The sequence below is a fragment of the Heterodontus francisci genome, chromosome 23 (genome assembly GCF_036365525.1).
Source record: "Heterodontus francisci isolate sHetFra1 chromosome 23, sHetFra1.hap1, whole genome shotgun sequence".
Lineage (NCBI taxonomy): Eukaryota > Metazoa > Chordata > Chondrichthyes > Heterodontiformes > Heterodontidae > Heterodontus > Heterodontus francisci.
Window position 1 is genome coordinate 70,100,784 of NC_090393.1, and position 23,094 is coordinate 70,123,877.

The 23,094-nt window shown below is 42.8% G+C and overlaps 1 protein-coding gene across 3 annotated transcripts in view; it reads left to right on the forward strand.

Annotated features, from left to right (window-relative positions):
• The window catches only part of pik3ip1 (phosphoinositide-3-kinase interacting protein 1), a 109,116-nt gene that overhangs the window by 15,688 nt on the left and 70,334 nt on the right, over positions 1-23,094 (forward strand). The window contains exon 1 of one of the 3 annotated variants that reach the window (XM_068055632.1): positions 4,481-4,775. The exons of the other annotated variants lie outside the window; for them this stretch is intronic. Coding sequence (XP_067911733.1) covers positions 4,637-4,775 — 139 coding nt within the window. The 5' untranslated portion in view covers positions 4,481-4,636. Of the gene's footprint in view, positions 1-4,480; positions 4,776-23,094 lie in introns of those variants that run through there. 3 annotated transcript variants of the gene reach the window in all.

A 23,094-nucleotide genomic window follows, 5' to 3' on the forward strand; every position in this document is an offset into this window, starting at 1 on the left:
TATGAATAGATGGTGCGAGGGGGGAGGGTTTTAGATTCCTGGGACATTGGGACCAGTCCTGGAGGAGGTAAGACCAGTACAAACTGGATAGGTTATACCTGGGCAGGACTGGGACTGATTTGCTAGAGTAGTTAGGGATGGTTTAAACTTAAATGGCAGGGGGATGGGAACCTTTGCAAGGAGTCAGAGGAGAGGGGTGATCAAAGACAAGAACAAAAGACAGTAAGAGGAATATGAAATGTGATAGGCGTAGGAATCAAACGGGGCCACAGTGGGAAGGGAACAAGTAATGTTAAAAAGACAAACCGTAAGTGAGGAAGGATATAAAATGCTGGTTCGGCCACAGTCGGATTATTTATTTATTTAGAGATACAGCGCTGAAACAGGCCCTTCGGCCCACCGAGTCTGTGCTGACCAACAACCACCCATTTATACTAACCCTGCAGTAATCCCATATTCCCTACCATCTACCTACACTAGGGGCAATTTACAATGGCCAATTTACCTATTGTGTACAGTTCTGGTCACCACATTATAGGAAGGATGTGATTGCAATGGAGAGGGTGCAGAGGAGATTCACCAGGATGTTGCCTGGGCTGGAGCATTTCAGTTATGAAGACAGACTAGATAGGGTGGGGTTGTTTTCCTTGGAGCGGAGAAGGCTAAGGGGGGACATGATTGAGGTAGACAAAATTATGAGGGGCATTGATAGGATAGATCGGAAGAAACTTTTTCCCTTAGCGGAGAGGTCAATAACTAGGGGGCATAGATTTAAGGTAAGGTGCAGGAGGTTTAGAGGGGAGTTGAGGAGAAATTTTTTCACCCAGAGGGTGGTTGGAATCTGGAACACACTGCCTGAAGGGGTGGTAGAGGCAGCAACACTCATGACATTCAAGAAATATATAGATGAGCACTTGAAACGCCATAACATACAAGGCTACGGGCCAAGTGCGGGAAAATGGGATTAGTTAGGTTGGGTGCTTGATGGTTGGCGCAGGCGCATTGGGCCGAAGGGCCTGTTTCTGTACTGTAAAACTCTATGACTCTATGGTATTAGCTCTGACGATGTGGAATCTGTATGGGTAGAGCTAAGACACACTAAGGAGAAAATAAGTTAGTGGGGGTTGTATTTAGACCCCCAAACTGTAGTGCTGATGTTGGGAATGGCATTAAACAGGAAATTAGAGGCACATGCAATGAAGGAACATCTGTAATTATGGGTGAATTTAATCTGCATATAGACTGGGCAAACCAAATTAGTCACAATGCCATAGAGGAGGAATTCATGGAATGTATAAGGGATGGTTTTCTGGACCAATACGATGAGGAACCAACTAGAGAACAGGCAATCCTAGACTGGGTATTTGTGTAATGAGGGAAGAATAATTGACAATCTAGTTGTGTGAATTCTCTCGGGGATGAGCGATCATAATATGATAGAATTCTTCACAAGATGGAGAGTGATGTAGTTGATTCTGAGACTAGGGCCCTGAATCTTAGTAAAGGAAACTACGAAAGTATGAGGCGCGGGTTGGCTATGATGGATTGGGAAATGTTACTTAAAGGGATGACGGTGGATAGGCAATGGCAAACATTTAAAGAGCGCATGGATGAACTGCAACAATTGTTTATTCCTGTCTGGCGCAAAAGTAAAATGGGAAAGGTAGCCAAACCATAGCTTACAAGGGAAATTAGAGATAGCATTAGATCCAAGGAAGAGGCATACAAATTTGCCAGAAAAAACAACAGAGCTGAGGATTGGGAGCAGTTTAGAATTCAGCAAAGGAGGACCAATGGATTGATTAAGAAGGGGAAAATAGAGTACGAGAGTAAGCTTGCGGGGAACATAAAAACTGACTGTAAAAGTTTCTAAAGGTATGTGAAGAGAAAAAGATTGGTGAAGACAAATGTAGGTCCCTTACAGTTAGAAACAGGGGAATTTATTATGGGGAACAAAGAAATGGCTGACCAACTAAATGCATACTTTAGTTTTGTCTTCACAAGAGGAGGACACAAATATCATACCAGAAATGTTGGGGAACACAAGGTTTAGTGAGAGAGAGGAACTGAAGGAAATCAGTATTAGTAGAGAAATGGTGTTGGGGAAATTGATGGGATTGAAGGCCGATAAATCCCTAGGGCCTGATAATCTACATCCCAGAGTACTTAAGGAAGTGGCCCTAGAAATTGTGGATGCATTGGTGGTCATCTTCCAAGATTCTATAGACTCTGGAACAGTTCCTACAGATTGGAGGGTAGCTAATGTAACCCCACTATTTAAAAAGGGAGGTAGAGAGAAAACAGGGAATTATAGACCAGTCAGCCTGACATCGGTAGTGGGGAAAATTCTAGAGTCCATTATCAAACATTTTATAGCAGAGCACTGGGAGAACAGTGGTAGAATCGGACAGAGTCAGCATGGATTTACGAAAGGGAAATCATGCTTGACAAATCTACTAGAATTCTTCGAGGATGAAACTAGTGAAGTTGATGAGGGGGAGCCAGTGGATGTGATTTATTTGGACTTTCAGAAGGCTTTCGACAAAGTCCCATATAAGAGATTATCGGGTAAAATTAAAGTGCATGGGATTGGGGGTAGTGTATTGCGATGGATAGAAAATTGATTGGTAGACAAGAGACAAAGAGTAAGAATAAACGGGTCTTTTTGCAAATGGCAGGCAGTGACTAGTGGGGTACTGCAGGGATCGGTGCTAGGACCCCAGATATTCACAATATACATTAATGATTTAGATGAGGGAACTAAATGTAATATCTCCAAATTTGCAGATGACACAAAACTGGGTGGGAGGGTGAGTTGTGAGGAGGATGCAGAGAGGCTTCAGGGTGATTTGGACAAGTTGAGTGAGTGGGCAAATGCATAGCAGATGCAGTATAATGTGGATAAATGTGAGGTTATCCACTTTGGTAGCAAAAACAGGAAGGCAGATTATTATCTGAACGGCTATAAACTGAGAGAGGGGAATATGCACCGAGACCTGGGTGTTCTCGTACACCAGTCACTGAAGGTAAGCATGCAGGTGCAACAGGCGGTAAAAAAGGCAAATGGTATGTTGGCCTTCATAGCGAGAGGATTCGACTACAGGAGCAGGGATGTCTTGCTGCAATTATACAGGGCCTTGGTGAGGCCACACCTGGAATATTATGTGCAGTTTTGGTCTCCTTCTCTGAGGAAGGATGTTCTTGCTATCGAGGGAGTGCAGTGAAGGTTCACCAGACTGATTCCTGGGATGGCGGGACTGACGTATGAGGAGAGATTGAGTCGGTTAGGATTATATTCGCTGGAGTTCAGAAGAGTGAGGGGGGATCTCATAGAAATCTATAAAATTCTAACAGGACTTGACAGGGTAGATGCAGGAAGTATGGTCCCAATGATGGTGGAGTCCAGAACCAGGGGTCATGGTCTAAGGATACAGGGTAAACCTTTCAGGACTGAAATGAGGAGAAATTTCTTCACCCAGAGAGTGGTGAGCCTGTGGAATTCGCTACCACAAAGCAGTTGAGGCCAAAACATTGTATGTTTTTAAGAAGGAGTTAGATATAGCTCTTGGGGTGAAAGGGATCAAAGGATATGGGGGGAAAGCGGGAACAGGCTACTGAGGTGAATGATCAGCCATGATCATAATAAATGGCGCAGCAGGCTCGAAGGGCCAAATGGCCTACTCCTGCTCCTAGATTCTATGTTTCTAAGTGCAAGCTGCTAATGGTATGACCATGGAACACTTGCTTTCCACCCCACCCCACTTTCCTCACCAAAAAAGCACTGGTTAGGCCACAGCTGGAGTATTGTGTACAGTTCTGGTCACCACATTACAGGAAGGAGATAATTGCTCTGGAAAGAGTACAGAGGAGATTTACAAGAATGTGCCAAGGCTTGAAAATTGCAACTATGACGAAAGATTGGATAGGATAGGGTTGTTTTACTTGGAACAGAAGAGGCTGAGGGGTGACTTAATTGAGGTATACAAAATTATGAGGGGACTTAATAAAGTAGACAGGAAGGACCTGTTTCATTTAGCGGAGAGGTCGATTTAAGATGATTGGTAGAAGTGGAGGGGACATGAGGAAACACTTTTTCATGCAGAGGGTGGTGGGTATCTGGAATTCACTGCCCGGATCAGTGGTGGAGGCAGAAACCCTTAACTCATTTAAAAGGTACCTGGACCTGTATCTGAAGTGCTGTAACCTGCAAGGCTACAGACCAGGTGCTGGAAGGTGGGATTAGAATGGGCGGCTAGTTTTTTCAGCCGGTGCAGACATGATGGGTTGAATGACCTCTTTCTGTGCCATAACATTCCTATGGTTTCTAACCCTCCCCTTCTGATTTTCTGCTTGTGGGCACCCAAGAACTGCCACCAGCCCAGCCACAGGAGCCTAAGGAAGAAGGGCAAGAGCAATATCAGACCACTGCTGATGAATCTCTGCCATATGGATCATTTGAGGTACTCTGGGTCTGGATTGGTTGAGATTTCCAGACTGGCTGAGGAACTCCAGACCTGGATTGGCTCAGGGCGCTGGTGTCTCGACTAGATGGAACTTGGCGGGCTCTAGGGCCTGGTGGGAGCTGAGAGCTGAGTTGCTGCAGGAACGAGGTTGTTTACCAAAGAGTGGAGCTGCGATGGAGCGGGGCGGCGGACAGCGGGAGAGCCGGGGCCCGGGCCCGGGCCCGGGATCTCGGGGTAGGGTAGTCCCGGGGCTGCAGTTGCTGGCTGTATTCCTACAGGTTGTTTCGGCGATTGGAGCTGCCCAGTGGACAGGTAAACACTTGGGGGGGGGGGGGGGGTGGATGGGGAAGGGGTGTGGAGGGAGGGGTACTGGGGGAGGGGGTGTGGGTAATAGGTACTGGTGGATAAAGGGGAGGGGATTTGTACATTGTGTATTTTGTTTAATTGTAGGCACATGATGGACATTAACTGGGGATTGACTTGTGCTCATTTGAAACAGACTGAAACTATGGGGGTTGGATGAGGAGGTGCATGTTTGTAACTGTTAAATAGATGCTTCTAAAAGTGTGTAAAGATTGGGTCCAGTTCTATCCTTCACCAATTGGCTTTCTGGAATATAATATGATAGCAGAGAATGGATGCCTGAAAGTGGAAGTTGGAATCAAAGGAAAAGAAAATTCAGACAGAAAACAAATCCTAATAGCCAGTGCGGAAAATGGGAGAAAGCAAGTGTAAATTGGCTGGGTACAATTACTCTGATGATCTCAGAGTCTGAACCATATGGCCAGTGGAAGAATGAAGTAGATACGTGGACATGGGTTATGTCCCAACCAAAAGATAATAAGGTATGGCCTTGGCGTTACTGCTTTCTACAAGAAGTAAAATCAGAAGTAAAGTATTTCTATGTAAAGTTGGATAGTGATGAAGGTTTGGACCTTCTATTAGAGTTCTTGGATGAAATCTACAAGGAAGATGATCTGTTAAATGCCTCAGAGACACGATCAGAACTTGATAGATTTTGGAAAACAGATGGTCATTCCATGGAAGACTATATTATGGACTTTAACAGATTGTATAAAAGATTGACAAAAGTCTATTTGGGGATCCCTGGCTCAATACTAGTGTTTAAATTCCTGGATTGTGCTAAGGTGTCTTGTATGGACAGGTTACTGGTTTTAACTGGTGTCTGTTCTTGAAGAGCGAGACCCAGTTGGATCAGATGTCAGCTGCCTTGAAAAAAAAATCCTGGAGAAAGTTATTTCCTTCAACCTTCAAGGAACAAATGGGACATTGCGCGGTGACGCAGAGCACAGAGGATTCAAATATTATGAAATAGTCCAAATACTGGACACAGGCATCAGTACAATGGAAGGATTAAAGATAGGCAGAGTGAGGATAAAAGCACCTTTTAGCAAATCTAGCCATTACAGTAGAAGACAAAATTGGAATAAAAATAATGGGTGACTGGATCACAGGAATGCCCAAGGAACAGTTAATGCATGCTTCAAGTGGGATTCAAAGTATCATTATGTAGTGAACTATCCAAAGGGAAGAGGTAGGGTCATTGAAATGACATGACAAAAAGAGTTCTGAGAAGAAGGGTGAAGATAATGGTGAATCCAAACAAATTATACTGATCACAAGGAGTTTTTAGTCCTGTGATGAATTATTTGCAGATTCCTTTAACTGTGCAGTGCCATATAGTGCTTGTACTTCAACAGTATGTGGGCCAGATTTTTAAAGTGTTGTCTTGATTCACTAAGTTGTGAGGGTCGGCACTAGGTTAAAGAATATAAAAGTACTCCTTGCTTTAGATTTGGTGATGACAACACATTAACGTCACTGAAGACAGTTGCAATTCCATGTAAAATAGCTGCAGTAAGCTATTTTTTAAGTACTGATGTAGTCTTGAGTGAGATACCTTTACTGTTGAGTAAACCTTCTATGAAAAAGGCAAAAATGAAACTTAACATGGATAAGGCAATTATTTTTGCAAAGTCAGTAGATCTGCAGTTTATCCAGTCAGGATATTATTGTACAGTATGAAACAAATACTGAAATATTTTCATTCTACATATTGTAGACCTGGTGACCAGATTTAGTTCTGACTGATAATTGAGGGGTATTTGCCAATGACTAATTGAGAGACGTGTGAAAATATGAACATTGCGTTTATGAAAACTGCAGCTGAAAATTCTTTCAGCGTAAAATTTTAGCTGATCAACCAGGATGCAAGTTGACAGCCTCCCTGGCATGGGTGATTCATGCAAAGAATTCACTCCAGATGGTTGAAGGATATAGTCCCTATCAATTAGTCCATGGGCAGAATCCCAAATTGCCTTCTATTCGGTTCTCCTGCTATAGAAGGTAGTACCATTCTTTTCTGAGCATTTTAAATGCTTTACATGCAGGGAAACAGGTTTTCATTAAGTGCTGGAGGAAATTTTGAGAGCGCTGAGGCATCGTATAAGATCGTCCAAGACTGAGTTTAATTCAGGAGAATTGGCGTACTATAAAAAAAGAGGGCTATAGGGAATTGAAAGGCCCTGGTAAGGTAGTAGGTTGAGACATCAAGACAGTATTTGTGAAACACAAACATTTTTCATGATTAATCAGAACTAATTACAAAACCTCAGACTCTGAGTAGCTGATAGAAGTAAATGAGGCACCTTGTACCTCAAGTGCTCATGTGTTTTGTGATGAGGGTCCTGAGGAACAGAATGCAGTAAGGGCTGGTTAGTGGTAATATGAATGATCATGACACACAGGACAGAGCTATCACATCCAGAGGCCAATTGCCCAGAGTGGGTAATCAGATGATATATATTCCAGAGAGGGTCCAGTGATTGGAGGGATGGACAATTGTGGGGCGCGCAGGAAAGCTAGTGGCAAGTTTAAATATTAGTTGAGTGTTCAGGATTATGGCCAAGGAGTGAGGCCCATGGACTAGCAGAAATGGGGTAAAAGAGTGGAGAGTAAGAAAGTGCAGTAAGTGACAGAAAACAATCATCTACCAGAGGGAGAAAATCCTCCAATAGTGCAAGAGGGTGATTGTGCAGTAGTAGTCTTGACGGACACAAAAATGCAAGTAGAGGCCATAGCTTGAATCGATTAAAGGATGAAATAAAGAACACAGAACAGTCTCAGATCAGAACTAGAAGCGGAAATCCTCGTGACCGTGCAGTTTTGGTGGCTGCCAGTAAACTTGAGGATAAACTAATAAGAAAAGCAAAACAAAGGGAATTAGCTAGTTGGAGAGAGTTTGGAGTTTATTCTGAGGTACCAGCTTTGTCACACAGGTGAATTTGTACTTAAAAAATTCTTATAGATGGGACTTAAGGCTAAAGCAAGGCTAGTTGCGAGGGGTTTTGAAGAGCGACTGGGTAATACAGATGTTAGTGTATTCTCCCACATCTGGAAAAGTATTCTTAAAAATCTTTTTAGCTCTTTTGACCACATATTCTTGGGAGTGTAGGTCAGTCGAAATAAAAAGCTGTGCAATACTTTTCAGAGAAATGTTTCTGAAACTTCCCAAAGAGGCAGCAGATGCAGAAGGGAAAATATGGAATCTGAACAATTCTGTCTATAGTCTGAATGATGCTTCCAGGGTGTGCCATTTTTCGGTGAGATCTGTTTGGATGAAAATAGGTTTTCTTCAACTAAAAGTGGATCCTACAATGATTTAATGGTATCACGAAGGAAAACTTCTAGGCGTCTTCATGATGCATGTTGGTCTTTCAGAAATCATTTGATACGCATATTGTTCTTTGCTGTTGGAAATCAGCCATCATCATTCCGGTTGCCAAGAAATTGCGGCCTGTGGAGCTGAATGATTATTGACCAGTTGCTCTTGCATCAATAGTCATGAAGTGCTTTGAGCATATTGTGTCACAGCGTCTTTTAGATCCTCTTGTTCCACATATTGATCAGTTATCAACTTTAGGTCAGTGGACGATGCTGTTCTAACCTTGGTTCTTTTGACCCAACAGCACGTGCCACCTTTGTTGATTTCTCTTCAGCTTTTAAAACTATACAACCATTCAAACTTATTGACAAACTGAAAAACCTTGATGTTAATACTACTCTCCTACTTTGGATTAGTGACTTTCTTCACAACAGGACCCAACGGATGTTAGTCTCCAGGATTTACTCAGTCTATATAAATGAATACTGGATCTCCTCAGGGCTGTGTACTCTCACCCTTGCTTTTCATCCTCTACACGAATGATTGTCGATCAGAACACGAGGACATAACGATTCTGAAGTATACTGATGACACAGTACTTGTGGGCCTGATCATGGATAATGAAGTAAATTATAGGAACTTGGTGGAGGGGTTTGTAAAATGGTGTGATGGCAATTCCCTTAAATTGAATGGAAACCAGACAAAAGAACTAGTTATAGACTTTAGGAAGTCAGCTAATATTGTTCCTGTAAAGATTCATGATGTTGACATTGAAATATTCACCAGCTATAAGTATTTAGATATTAAAGTAGATGATAAGTTGAATTGGAGGGAACAGTATAGTGATGTGATGGCCAGGGGACATGCACGATTATATTAGAGTTAAAATCCTTTCGAGTAGATCCCACGATTATGAAACGCTTCTATATGGCTGTATTTGAGAGCGCTATCCTTTTTGGATGTCTCTTCTGGTACTGCTGTCTGGGGAATGGAGATTCTTTAAGAGTACGAAGATTGTTGAATCAGGTAGGAAGGGTGATTTCTTGACAAAGTCTGCTCTCGAAGAATTTTGAAGAAAGTAAAGAATGTTATGAACAGTGAGAATCACCCCCTTGTCACCGTATTACTGCTGGATGCATTCAGGAAAAAGGCTACAATCCCTTAGATGCAGGCCAAATCAGTTCGTGAAGTCGTTCATGCCTTTCTCTAGAGGAACTTTTAACACAAGCTTGATGAGGATACACACTCATGGGACACATTGATTATTTTAAAGCACTTGAATTAATTTTTAACATTTTTATTCAAGTTAGACTTTTTGTGATAAGGTAATTTTCTTTCTATTATTCATAGGTAATTTTAATGAATGAGTAATGTACTCAAAATGAATTTTTATATTGTTATGCCATTGTGTTTTTTTGAATGATGATTTTCTTCGATCCACTGACTGGAGATCTGAATTTTTTTTGGAAGAAGTTTAAAAGACATTTTAAAAAAGGATGACTGCTGGCAGCTTAAGTTAATATAGTATGCTACACTGTAACCTACATTGCAAAGGACTGTGAGGAGGAAGATGAAATGTCTGTGCGTTTCCCAGCAAGAACCAAGACCCAGGAAGTTTAAAGATTTTTCAGCAAGCAGAGAAATACCTGCTCGCTGCTATGTTTGAATCACTGAGTGACTGTCCTGTGGTTTTAAGATTTTTTTTTCTCAAATCCTGCTTGTTGACTGACCACATTTGCATACTGCAGCTACTATTGGAAACCCTGTTGGAAGAAATCATCCGCATCGCTGTCTCCAAGGGACTGTCATCTACCTCTTCAAAATAAAAGCCTCTGGACCACTGAATTCAGCTAGAAGCCAGCCAAATCACCAAACCTCACAGACAGTATACCCTTTTGTTTTATCAACTCTAACTCAACTAATCTTCCTTTCCCCACTCTGTAACCTATTTGTGTGTGTAAACCTCTAGTGTGCGTGCGTATGTATGGGACAACTTTGGCACGTTCTTTATTATTTTATTCAGTTTAGGTACAATAAAGTTAACAGTTTTCTTTGTTAACTGAAGAAAACCTGTCCAATTGGTTCTTGTTAAGGTCAAAGCAAGTAAGTAATCAAACACCTCCTGAATTGGCCAGTACATTCGCTTCAAGAAAGAATTAAACCTGTTGTGGTCAAACAAGGAGAGGGGAAACAAGGAAGCCCTTCGACCCCTCTTCACTTAAGGGCCTGTTTCTATGCTGTACGACTCTCTGACTATGACTTGACTGTAACAGTATAGACAATAAACTGCAATTGAATTGAAACTGATTTCTCATGGGGTGATACTGCAGAATTTGAGAAAAGATTAGAGTAAAGGCCGGCTACTCAACCCGAACCCGGTGGGACCCGACGACGTGTCGGGTTCGGGTCAGGTTGCACTTCCGGGTCCGGCATTCGGCCTTGGCTTGGGCCGGGTTGGACATGCTCTATCACAGGTAAGTGGCTCCACTGTTAATTTAATTTTTGGACGAGAGAGGTGGTTTTGTTATTTTAAGCTTGTGCAGTTCAGCAACAAAGTGAAAAATGGAAGGTAAGTTAACAGATGGTCGGGTTGTGTGCGGGTAAAAATGGAAGGGTGCAGGAAAAAATGGAAGGACTCTGGCTGGGTCGGGCCAGAGTCGGATGTGCTTCTGTCGGACTCCGGTCGGGATTTTTTTTTGCAGACCCGAGCAGGCCTTTCGAGTAGAATTTAAAATTGGCAGTCAGACTTGTGGGGCTTTGAAATATCTCCGTTTACATATTAAGCAGAGTAGGCCTGGAATAGCTTTAAATCAACAATCCTGTTTCGCTAGTGTTATTCCTCTCCCAGTTAATCATCCCAGGTCATCACAGAAAGATAGTGTTATATCTAAAGAAGAGACAGAGCGAGTTCGAGAAGCTGGAGTGGTCAGTTGAACTGGTTGTACAGTCAGACTGAATCTTATGCTAGTTTTGATGTGTTGGAGTTAAGTACTACAATGAAACACCCTAAAGTCCATAGTATTTTTAAGGGCAAATACAACATTGAGAAAATTAGAGCTGGATAAATACATACTCAAGTTCCCATCCTTATGTAACAGAGTATGAGAGCACCAATCAGCAAAACTAGCAGGGCTATAAACTAAGGAGAAGGAAGGCGGGAGCGCCGTTGGAGCAGCGCGAATCAGCGAGGCCAGCGTGACTGTAAACAGCAGGGAGAAGGCAGGGGAGAGCTCCGGCGGAGAAGCGCGAATCAGCGAGGCCAGCGTGACTGTAAACAGCAGGGAGAAGGCAGGGGAGAACTCCGGCGGAGCAGCGTGAATCAGCGAGACTAGCGTGACTGTAAACAGCAGGGAGAAGGCAGGGGAGAACTCCGGCGGAGCAGCGTGAATCAGCGAGGCCAGCGTGACTGTAAACAGCAGGGAGAAGGCAGGGGAGAGCTCCGGCGGAGCAGCGCGAATCAGCGAGGCCAGCGTGACTGTAAACAGCAGGGAGAAGGCAGGGGAGAGCTCCGTTGGAGCAGCGCGAATCAGCGAGGCCAGCGTGACTGTAAACAGCAGGGAGAAGGCAGGGGAGAGCTCCGGCGGAGCAGCGCGAATCAGCGAGACTAGCGTGACTGTAAACAGCAGGGAGAAGGCAGGGGAGAGCTCCGGCGGAGCAGCGTGAATCAGTGAGACTAGCGTGACTGTAAACAGCAGGGAGAAGGCAGGGGAGAGCTCCGGCGGAGCAGTGCGAATCAGTGAGACTAGCGTGACTGTAAACAGCAGGGAGAAGGCAGGGGAGAGCTCCGGCGGAGCAGCGCGAATTAGTGAGACTAGCGGGGCTCGCCATCGCCTGTAACCAGTCGGAGCCTGCATTGGGAAAGAGAAAAAAAGGTGTGACGTCACGAGGAAACAGGTAGATGATTGGCTGGTGAGTACTGCAGCTTAGGGGTTGCAACTCAACAACTGGCAGACTAAAAATGAGAAAAAAAATTAAGTAATAATGAACAAGTGAATAGCTGGTGAGTTTTTTTTTGAGTAAGGTTTATTTTAACTAGTGAACTGTATTGATTAGTAGTAGGATTTATCAGTACTGGTAAGGTTTTATTATTAGTTCTAAGGCGTTTTAGTATTGGTAAAAATTTTTTTTTAGCAGTAACAAGGGTCCAACAATAATGAAAGGAATGGCAGGGTTGCTTCAGCCTCAAGATTGCATCTCCTGTGCTATGTGGGAGTTCCAGGTTGCTTCCCGTATCCTGGCTAACCATTTGTGCAGGAAGTATCGTCAATTGCAGCAGCTTGAGCTCCAGACTTTGGAACTTGAGCGGCAGATGGCGACACTGCAGTGCATTTGTGAGCATGAGAGCTACATGCATTGCGCATTTATGGAGGTGGTCACCCTACAGCTTATGAGTATGCAGGGAGAGGGGGAATGGGTGACTGGCAGGCAATCAAAAAGAAATAATCAGGTAGTGCAGGAGACCCCTGTTCTGAATACTGATAAGAGTGATGGATCATCTGGGGAGTGCAGCCAGAGCCAAGTCCATGGCACCACAGGTGGCTCAGCTACACAGTGGGGTACAGGGAAGACTGGAAGAGCCATTGTGATAGGTGATTCGATAGTCAGGAGAACAAACAAGAGTAAAAGCAAAATACTGCGGATGCTGGAAATCTGAAACAAAAACAAGAAATGCTGGATTCACTCAGCAGGTCTGGCAGCATCTGTGGAAAGAGAAGCAGAGTTAACGTTTCGGGTCAGTGACCCTTCTTCGGAACAGGGTCCGAAGAAGGGTCACTGACCCGAAACGTTAACTCTGCTTCTCTTTCCACAGATGCTGCCAGACCTGCTGAGTGAATCCAGCATTTCTTGTTTTTGAACAAACAAGAGTTTCTGTGGCTGCAGACATGAATCCAGGATGGTGCCTCCCTGGTGCCAGGGTCAAGGATGTCACTGAGAGGTTGCAGAGCATCCTGAAGGGGGAGGGTGAACAGCCAGCAGTCGTGGTCCACATTGGAACCAACGACATAGGTAGAAAGAGGGATGTGGTCCTGCAGTCAGAATTTAGGGAGCTAGATAACAAATTAGCAAGCAGGACCTCAAAAGTAGTAATCTTCGGATTACTCCTAGTGCAACATGCAAGTAAGTACAGGAATGGAAGGATATGACCAATGAATGCGTGGCTGGAAAGATAGTGCAGGAGGGAGGGTTTTAGATTTGTGGGACATTGGGACCGGCTCTGGGGGAGATGGGACCTGTACAGGTCAGACGTGTTGCACTTGAACAGAGCCGGGACTAAGTTGCTTGCACGACATTTTGCTAGTGCTGTTGGGGAGGGTTTAAACTAGTTTGGCACGGGACTGGAGACCTGAGGGTAGACTCAGTTGGGACAAAATCAGAAATGAAAATGGAAGGCAAAAAATTAATGGATGAGTCTGGAAGACAGAGGAAACCAAGTTAGAAAGTTTAAAAAAAAAGTTTGGCAGCGTTCAAGCGTATCTATTTCAATGCAAGGAGTATAGCAAATAAAGCAGATGAGCTGAGGGTACAGATAGACATGTGGCAGTATGATATCATAGCTACTACAGAGACATGGTTTAAGTTGGGACAGGAATGGCAGCTCAACATTCCTGGTTACAGGTTTTACAAATGTGATGCGGAGGGGGATATGAAAGGAAGGGGAGTGGCAATTTTGGTCAAAGAAACAATTACAGCTGTGAGTTGGGGTGATCTGTTGGAAGGTTTATCAAATGAGGCCATATGGATCGAGCTAATGAACAAAAAAGGAGATGGTTACACTGCTGGGAGTGTACTATAGACCCCCAAACAGCCAGGGAGATAGAAGAGCAAATCTCTGAGAAGTGCAAGAACAATAGGGTAGTAATAGTAGGGGATTTTAACGAACCCAATGTTAACTGGGATAGTTTTAGTGTGAAAGGAATTGAGAGAACAGAATTCTTGAGGTGCATTCAGGAGAACTTTTTTGGCAGTGTGTAGCAAGTCGAACAAGAATGGGTGCAGTTTTTGACTTCGTTTTAGGAAATGAAGATGGGCAGGTGGAAGGAGTGGCAGTGGAAGAGCATTTTGGTGATAGTGATCATAATTCAGTCAGTTTAACTTAATTATGGAGAAGGACAGCGATAGAACAGGAGTTAGAGTTCTTAATTGGGACAAGACCAATTTTACTAAACTGAGGAGTAATTTAGCGAAAGTGGACTGGAAACAGCAGTGGGAGGCATTCAAAGAGGAGATTCAAGGGGTTCAGACTAAACCTTTTCCCACAAAGAAAAAGGGTGAGGCTGCCAAATCGAGAGCCCCATGGATGCTAAGGAGCCTACAGGCTCATTGTTTGTAATGAATATTTTGCATCTGTCTTCACAAAAGAGGGGGACAATGCAGATATTGTAGTTAAGGAGGAGGGGTGTGAAGTATTGGATATGATAAACAGGAAGAGAGGAAGTATTAAGGGATCAAGGGATATGGAGAGAAAGCGGGAACAGGGTATTGAATTAGACGATCAGTCATGATCTTTTTTTGAATGGCAGAGCAGGCCCGAAGGGCCTACTCCTCCTATTTTCTATGTTTCTATTAATCAGATTAGCATCCTTGAAAGTTGATAAATCACCAGGGCCAGATGAAATGTACCCCAGGCTGTTAAAAGAAGCACTAGAGGAAATGGCATTTTGCAGTCCTCACTGGATACAGGTGTGGTGCTGGGGGAATTGGAAGACTGCTAACGTTGTACCTTTGTTTAAAAAGGGAGCGAATAATTACAAGCCAGTCAGTCTAACCTCAGTAGCAGACAAATAATTAGAATCAAGTCTGAGCAACAGGATAAACTGTCACCTTAGAAATGCACAGATTAATCAAGGATAGTCAGCATGGATTTGTTAAGGGAGGATTTTGTGTGACCAACTTGATCAAATTTTTTGAAGAAGTAACAAAGGATAGTGCAGTTGATGTGGATTTTAGCAAGGCTTTTGACAAGGCACCACATGGCAGACTAGTTAAAGAGATAAAAGTCCATGGGATCCAGGGAAATGCAGCAAGGTGGATACAAAATTGGCTCAATGGCAGGAAAGAGGGTAATTGTTGATGGGCATTTTTGCGACTGGAGGGCTGTGTCCAGTACTGGAGGGTTCAGTACTGGGTCCCCTGCTTTTTGTGGTATATATTAACGATTTGGACGTAAATGTAGGAGGCATGATCAAGAAGTTTGCAGATGACAAAGATTGGCTGTGTGGTAGATAGAGAGGAGGATACCTGTAGGCTGCAGGAAAGATGTTGAGGGTCTGATCAGATGGGCAGAAAATATAGAAAGGATGTAATTGCACTAGAGAGTGTACAGAGGAGATTTACGAGGATGTTGCCGGCACTGGGAAAATGCAGCTATGAGGAAAGATTGGATAGGCTGGGGTTGTTCTTGGAATAGAGAAGGCTGAAGGGAGATCTGAAATGTACTAAATTTTGAGAGGCCTAGATAGAGTGGAGGGCCTATTTACCTTAGCAGAGAGGTCAGTGACAAGGGGGCATAGATTTAAAGTGATTGGTAGCAAGATTAGAGGGGAGATGAGGAAAAGTTCTTTCACCCAGAGGGTGGTGGGGGTCTGGAACGCACTGCCTGAAAGGGTAGTTGAGGCAGAGACCTTCAACTCTTTTAAAAGGAGTCTGGATTTGCACCTCAAGTGCCGTAATCTGCAGGGTTATGGACCAAATGCTGGAAGGTGGGATTAGAATCGGTGGATTGTTTTTTGGCCGGCACAGACACGATGGGCCAAGTGACCTCTTTCTGTGTTGTAAACTCTCTATGATTCTATGAAGCTAGTCATTTTTTGTGACTAGCTTCACATACTAGCCTTTGTGATGGGTATTCTACTGTAGCTGGTTTTATAGTACTTATTGGCAGAGTATTAGTATTTTTATTGCAACAGTACTTTTTAAATATAGGATTTCTAGTTATTCTCTTGCCAAAGACTAACAGTATTAAACTTCTCCCTCATGAGCACACGCTATGCTGAATGATGATTTTTAATTCATCGATTGGAAACCTAAATTAAACTTTAAAGATAAACCAGGAGACAAAGAACTTGAATTAAACTTTTAAAAATAAAGCAGCTAAAATGGCCACCACAATTTGCATTGAAATACCTCACATACCAAGGTAACGAGGTGGAGACAAATGTCTGGTTAATCTCCCACCAGAACAATGGCTTCTGCATTTTGAATGAGCAACCTGCTTCATCTCCACGAACAAGACATCCAAAGCCACATTGCAACATTAACACTGATAGAGAAGAACCTTAAAGGGCAAACACTGAAACAATGGGACCTAAGAGAGATTGAAATTCTTAGACTTGAACTAATTCAGATGCAGAGGAGAGAATACACTGGACAATCGTGTGACAGTCTCTCCATCTGTGTGAAAACATGCAGTTTCTTTTCGCTACAGCAGACGAGCATCTGCTTTTGACCAGTGCAGGACCCAAGTGGGTCTCTCTCTCTCTGTCCTCTCTGCCAGCGGACTACAAAACATCCAAGTCTAGCTTTGCTTCAGACAGAGACCCCAGGGAGAAAACCATCTACATCACTGTCTCTAAGAAAACCCTTAAACAGGTGGCCACCTCTATCAGCCAGGAACTTCAGGACCACAAGTTCAGCAGGAAGACCACTGAATTACCAGACTCCACAGACTGTATATTCTTATATTTGTTCTGGACTCTAATCCAATCAGTCTTCTCTTCTTCACTCTGCAACCTATTTGTGTGTGTGAAAGTTGGATTGTAGTTTACTATTTTACTTGGATCAGGGTTTGGTTTTAAGTACAATAAACTAACCTCTTGTGATGAAAGTACTTCCATTTTTTGTTAAATTTTGAGGACTTGTGTTTTAAACCTGAAAAAAGGATTCCATAGTTGCTGGACTTCGTGTTTTTGTTTTAAAGATGTCATTGTAAGGTATTTTGGACTTGGTTTGTAAACAGCCCTTACTGGAAGTCACCTGTCTTCAGATAATTACCCAGCAGGTGTTTTTTTGACTTGAAGATGTTCACAGAGAAGTGACAGGTCAAGATTTAAAGGGGCCAGGAGGCTTGACACTTGAGATATTGTTTTTGGTTTTGCTTTGGACAGTTAGTTGGAGTTTTAAAAATCAGCCAGGAGAGCAGTCACCTCAGCTCGGCCTATTCTATCTCTTTGAAAAGTCTGCCAGTTTTTCTATCTCTCTTTTTTCTTCAAGAATTAGCAAGTATTTGGCCAAAGTATTCTTTTTCTGTTTTTTTTTTGTAATGGAGCTCTAAAGAGAAAATCTCTTTATTTTTCATTTAACCTGTGTGTGTGTGAGAGAGTGTGAGGGGCGAAGGTAAAAGGGAACTTTCATATTTCAATCTGTGTGTTGATGCTTTGCTTCATTACTGGTTATATCTTGTTTTATAATCTGATATTTTTGTTTATTAAAGAAACCTGGTTGGTGTATTTTATTCTGGGTTAAAGAGTAGAGTCTGTGATTGACTATCAGTTACGGGGTAAACATTTAAATATATCTTGTGACCTGTGGAGAAGTGGAATTAGAAAAGACAGTGCACTCCTCCCACCTCGGTCGTAACATCGATTAAACTTGAGAAAACCTGTTCAAGTGGTCCTTTTTTATGATCATAGCACGTAAAGGGTTCGTTCGTTGGTGTCATCTTCTTCCCAGAAGGTTGACTGTCATGGAAAGCCATCTCATTTGTCCTTACACATACTGTGTAGATCAACTGCATCCAGTCCATTATATCTGTCATCTGTTTTCCTCTCTGCTTCTGTCTCCTATGTTTTCCATTGATCTTTCCTTCTGTCTACCTTCTGCTCAAATGATGTGACCAAAGTATTGTCTCTTTCTCTGTTTGATATGTACTAATTTCCTCTTTTCTCCAGCCATTTCCAGCACTTCCTTATTAGTCTTTCTGTCTGTGTAAGATATGCAGAACATTTTGAATGCACTCAGCATATCAATAGTCTCTCTATTTGTTGTCCATATCTCCGAGGCATAAAACATAGATGACAAAATGAAGTACCTCCGCATTCTTTTCCTAAGATTCAGGGTCAGTTTTTTGATAACAAGCCCTTCATTCTGACAAAGCTGGTCTTGGTTATCTCAGTTCATCTTTGGATCTCACAGTCAGGTCTCCCATCATCTGCGATAAGCTGCCCAAGGTATATAAACCTTTTCACATAAAGGGTTAAACACTCACTGAATTGCTAAGCATATCTACTGTTTAAAAGAAATAAATCCTATTCCGGACAAGGAGAGGTACAAGAAGGGAACCTTTCGACCCCCTCCTCACCTGATCATAACATTTCACTTTGCAAAACACTACATAAAGCTGTCCATGTGTAAAAACAGGTGTAGGAATATTAATATAGATTTTGTCAAGAGTCTGGCCATTTGCCTTGTTTATAGTTGTAAAGTATAAAGTCTAATTGGGAATTGTTTTCTCCTGTGTTGAGAAGGCAGGGATACATCTGATGGGCCCAGTGTTATTCGAGAGAATAAGCACTGTTTCCTTGAGGCCTGCTTGTTATAATTTAAGCATCTCTCATCGGAGGAAACAGCTTCTTAAGTATCAATCATGTTCCATAGCAGCATACTGCTCCTTTGAGTTTAAGTTTGTGCAGTGGTATGCTCTTTGGAATTAGACTGTGTAGAAACTCTGGAGGGTACAGACTGTTATCATCTTCGCCGAATCAACACTGATGTATTTTTTAAATTCACTTACAGGCTTTTCTAAAACTTTTTCATTCAAATCTAGTGAATCTTCATTTTTAGTACAAAGAATGGCTTTTTAATAAGTTGTATCAACTAATTGTTCATGCCATTTTGCCACACTTAACCAATCCCATCCCACTCTTGCCATCCCCATCCCTTCCATCAATCCCATCCCATCCCAGAAACAATCTCTCCAGCCAGGGTAACTGTTGTTAGGCTCCCCTTCCGCCAACACCCGCATCCCGTTGTTGGCACCACTAATTGTTGGTAGCTGCACATGTATCATGCATGCCAGTTCTCTGCACGCTCCACATGTACCAAGCACTGCCCACCAAATAGATGCGTCCCTTAAATTGACCATAGGTCATAGAAACATAGGTAATAGGAGCACGAGTAGGCCATTTGGCCCCTCGACACTGCTCTGCCATTCAACTAGATCATGGCTGATCTAGCTCAATGCCATCTTCCCACACTATCCCCATATCACTTGATATCTTTAATATCTAGAAATTTGTTGCTCTCTATTTAAATATATAAAAAGAAATAAATGACTCCATAAGTCAGCCTCCATAGCCCACTGGGGTAGAGAATTCCAAAGACGACTCCTCATCTCAGTCCTAAATGATCTACCTCTATATTTTGAGACTGTGTGCGCTCCCTGGTTCTAGACAACCCCACCCCCACCCACCCAAGCCAATAGAAACATCCTTCCTGCATCTACGCTGTTGCACCCAGTAAGAATTTTGTATGCCTCAATAAGATCACCTCTCATTCTTCTAAACTCTAGAGAATATAAATCCGATCTCCTCAATCTCTCCTCATAGGACAATCCCGACATCCAGAGATCAGTCTGGTGAACCTTCATTGCACTCCCTCTATGGCAAGTATATTCTTCCTTAGGTAAGGAGACCAAAACTATACACAATACTCCAGCTGCGGTCTCACCAAAGCTCTATACAGTTGCAGCAAGACGACTTTTCTCCTGAACACAAATCCTCTTGCAATAAAGGCCAACATACCATTTATAAGAACATAAGAAATAGGAGCAGAATGTCCTGCCATTCAATGAGATCATGGCTGATCTGCCCCAGACCTCAGCTCCTTTCTTGTGCCAGCTCCTCATAGCCCTCAACTCCCCAATGTTTCAAACATCTATCTACCTCCTTTAAATACTTTGTGATCTAGCCTCCACAGCTCTCTAGGGTAGAGAATTCCAGACATTCTCTACCCTCTGAGAGAAGAAATTCCTTCACATCTCAGTTTTAAATGTGTCATCCCAGGAATCAGCCTAGTGAATCTCTTTTGAATTGCCTCCAATGCCAGTATATCCTTTCTTAAATATGGTGACCAAAACTGTACACAGTACTCCAGGTGTGGCCTCACCAACACCCTGTACAGTTGTAACAAGACTGCCCTATTTTTAAACTCTAACCCCCTAGCAATAAAGGCCAAAATTCCATTTGACGCCTTAATTACTTGCTGCACCTGCCTGCTAACTTTTTGTGTTTCATGCACAAGAACACCCAGATCCCTCTGTGCTGCACTTTTTTGGAGTCTCTCTCCATTTAAATCATAGTCAGCCTTTTGATTCTTCCGACCAAAGTGCATGACCTCACACTTTCCTACACTAAACTCCATCTGCCAAGTTTTTGCCCACTCACTCAACCTATCTATATCCCCTTGCAAATTCCTTATGTTCTCATCACAACATGCCCTCCCACTATTTTTGTATTGTCAGTAAATCTGGATATATTACACTCTGCCCCCTCCTCCAAGTCATTAATATAGATAGTAAATAATTGAGGCCCTAGGACTGATCCTTGTTGCACTCCACTAGTTGTGTCTTTCCAACCTGAAAAAGACCCATTAATCCCGACTCTCTGTCTTCTGTGAGTTAACCAATCCTCAATCCATGCTAATACATTACCCCCAATACCGTGAGCTCCTATCTTGTGCAATAATATTTTATGTGGCACCTTATCGAATGCCTTCTGGAAATACAAATATACTACATCTACCGGTTCCCCTTTATCAACTCTGCTTGTTATATCCTCAAAGAAATCTAGCAAATTTGTCAAACATGATTTCCCTTTTACAAAACCATGTTGACTCTGATTGATTATGTTAAGCTTTTCTAAATGTCCTGCTATTTCTTCCTTAATAATGGACTCCAGCATTTTCCTAATGACCGCTGTTATGCTGACTAGACTATATTTTCCTGCTTTTTGTCTCCCTCCCTTCTTGGACAGGGGCATCACATTAGCGGTTTTCCAATCCAGTGAGTTCTGGAATATTTCGACCAATGCCTCCACTATCTCTGCAGCCACTTCCTTTAAAACCCTTGGATGTAGGCCATCAGGTCCTGGCAACTTGTCTGCCTTTAGTCCCCCGTGATAGAGACTGTTACAAGATCTTTCCTCCCATTAGCTCCTTGCTTATCTGATATCTGTGGGACGTTTATAGTGTCCTCCACCATGAAGACCGATGTAAAATATTGGTTTAAATTATTTGCCATTTCCCTATTCCCCGTTATTAATTCTCTAGTCGACTCCTCCAAGGGTCCTACACTCACTTTAGCTACTCTCTTTTTATATACCTATTTGTTTTTATATTTCTTGCCAATTTACTTTCATAATCAATTTTCTCCCTCTTTATTAGCTTTTTAGTCATCCGCTGCTGGTTCCTAAAAAAAAAATTCCCAATCCTCTGGTCTACCACTAGTTTTTGCCGCTTTGTATGCCTTAGGTTTTGCCTTCCTATTTGCTTGCTGCACCTGCATGTTATCTTTCAGTGACTTCTCAACAAGGACACCAGGTCCCTTTTGGATATCAACACTTCCCAATCTCTCTCCATTTAAGAAATAGTCTGCATTTCTGTTTTTCCTGTCTAAGTGGGTAACTTCACGTTAATCGAAACAGTCCGGACATACAAAAACTGTCTTTTATTTTAGATGAGTGTAAATGGGAAATGGTATGACTCTTAGCTTTCAAGCTAAAGGACAGTGGCACAGAAGGAGGCCATTTGGCCCATCGTGTTCGTGCCAACTCTGTAGAGCAATCCAATCAGTCCCATTCCCCTGCTCTATCCCTGGAGCTCTGCAAGTTTATTTTACTCAAGTGTTCTTCCAATTTCCTTTTGAAAAATGCATTGTCTCCGTTTCCACCACCCTTGTAAGCAGCGGCTTTCAGGTCATTTACCACTCACTGCATAAAAAGGTTCTCCCTCACAGCCCCCTGCATCTGTTGCCAAAACCTTGTGTCCCCTAGTCCTTGTATTATTCGCTATTGGGAACATCTAGCTTTGCCTACACTACCTAAAACCTAAATCTTTCACACCTTGATCAAATCTCCTCTCAATCTCCTTTGCTCCAAGGAGAAAACCCCAACCTAACCTCATAGCTAAAATCCCTCTTCCCTGTAACCATTCTGGTAAATCTCCTGTGCACCCTCCCAAGGACCTTCCTAAAGTGTGGTGACCAGACCTGAATGTAATACTCTAGTTGGGGCCTAACTAGAGCTTTATGCAGGTTTAACGTAACTTCCCTGCTTTTGTATACAATACCTCTATTTATGAAGCCCAAGATCCCAAATGCTTTGTAGGGAGATAGTTGCATAGTGGTAATGTCATTAAACTAGTAATCCCAGGCCCAGACTAATGCCTTGGGGATAGGGGCTCAAATCCCACTATGGCAGTTAGTGGAATTTAAATTCAATTAATTAATAAAAATCTGGAATTGAAGGCTAGTCTCAGTAATGGTGCCGTGAAACTATCATTGATTGCCATAAAAACCCACGTGGTTCACTAAAGTACATTAGGGAAGAAACTCTGCATTCCTTAACCTGGTCTGGTCTACATGTGACAGCAATGTGGATGACTCTCAACTACCCTCTGAAATGGCCGAGCAAGCCACTCAGTTGTCAAGGGCAATTAAGGATGGGCAACAAATACTGGCCTTGCCACAGGTGCCCACATTCCATGAAAGAATAAAAAAAAACTACTCTCAACATGTCCTATGGTGTTCAAAGATCTGTGCACATGAACTCCCAGGTCCCTCTGTCTCTGTACAATCTTTAGAACTGTACCATTCAGTCGAAAAAGCTTCTCCCTATGCCAAAAAGCATCACCTCTCACTTCTCTGCTAAATTCCATATGCCAGTTGTCTGCCCATTCTGCTAGCCTATCTTATGTCCTATTGCAATCGATTGGTATCAATCAGTACCTGCCACA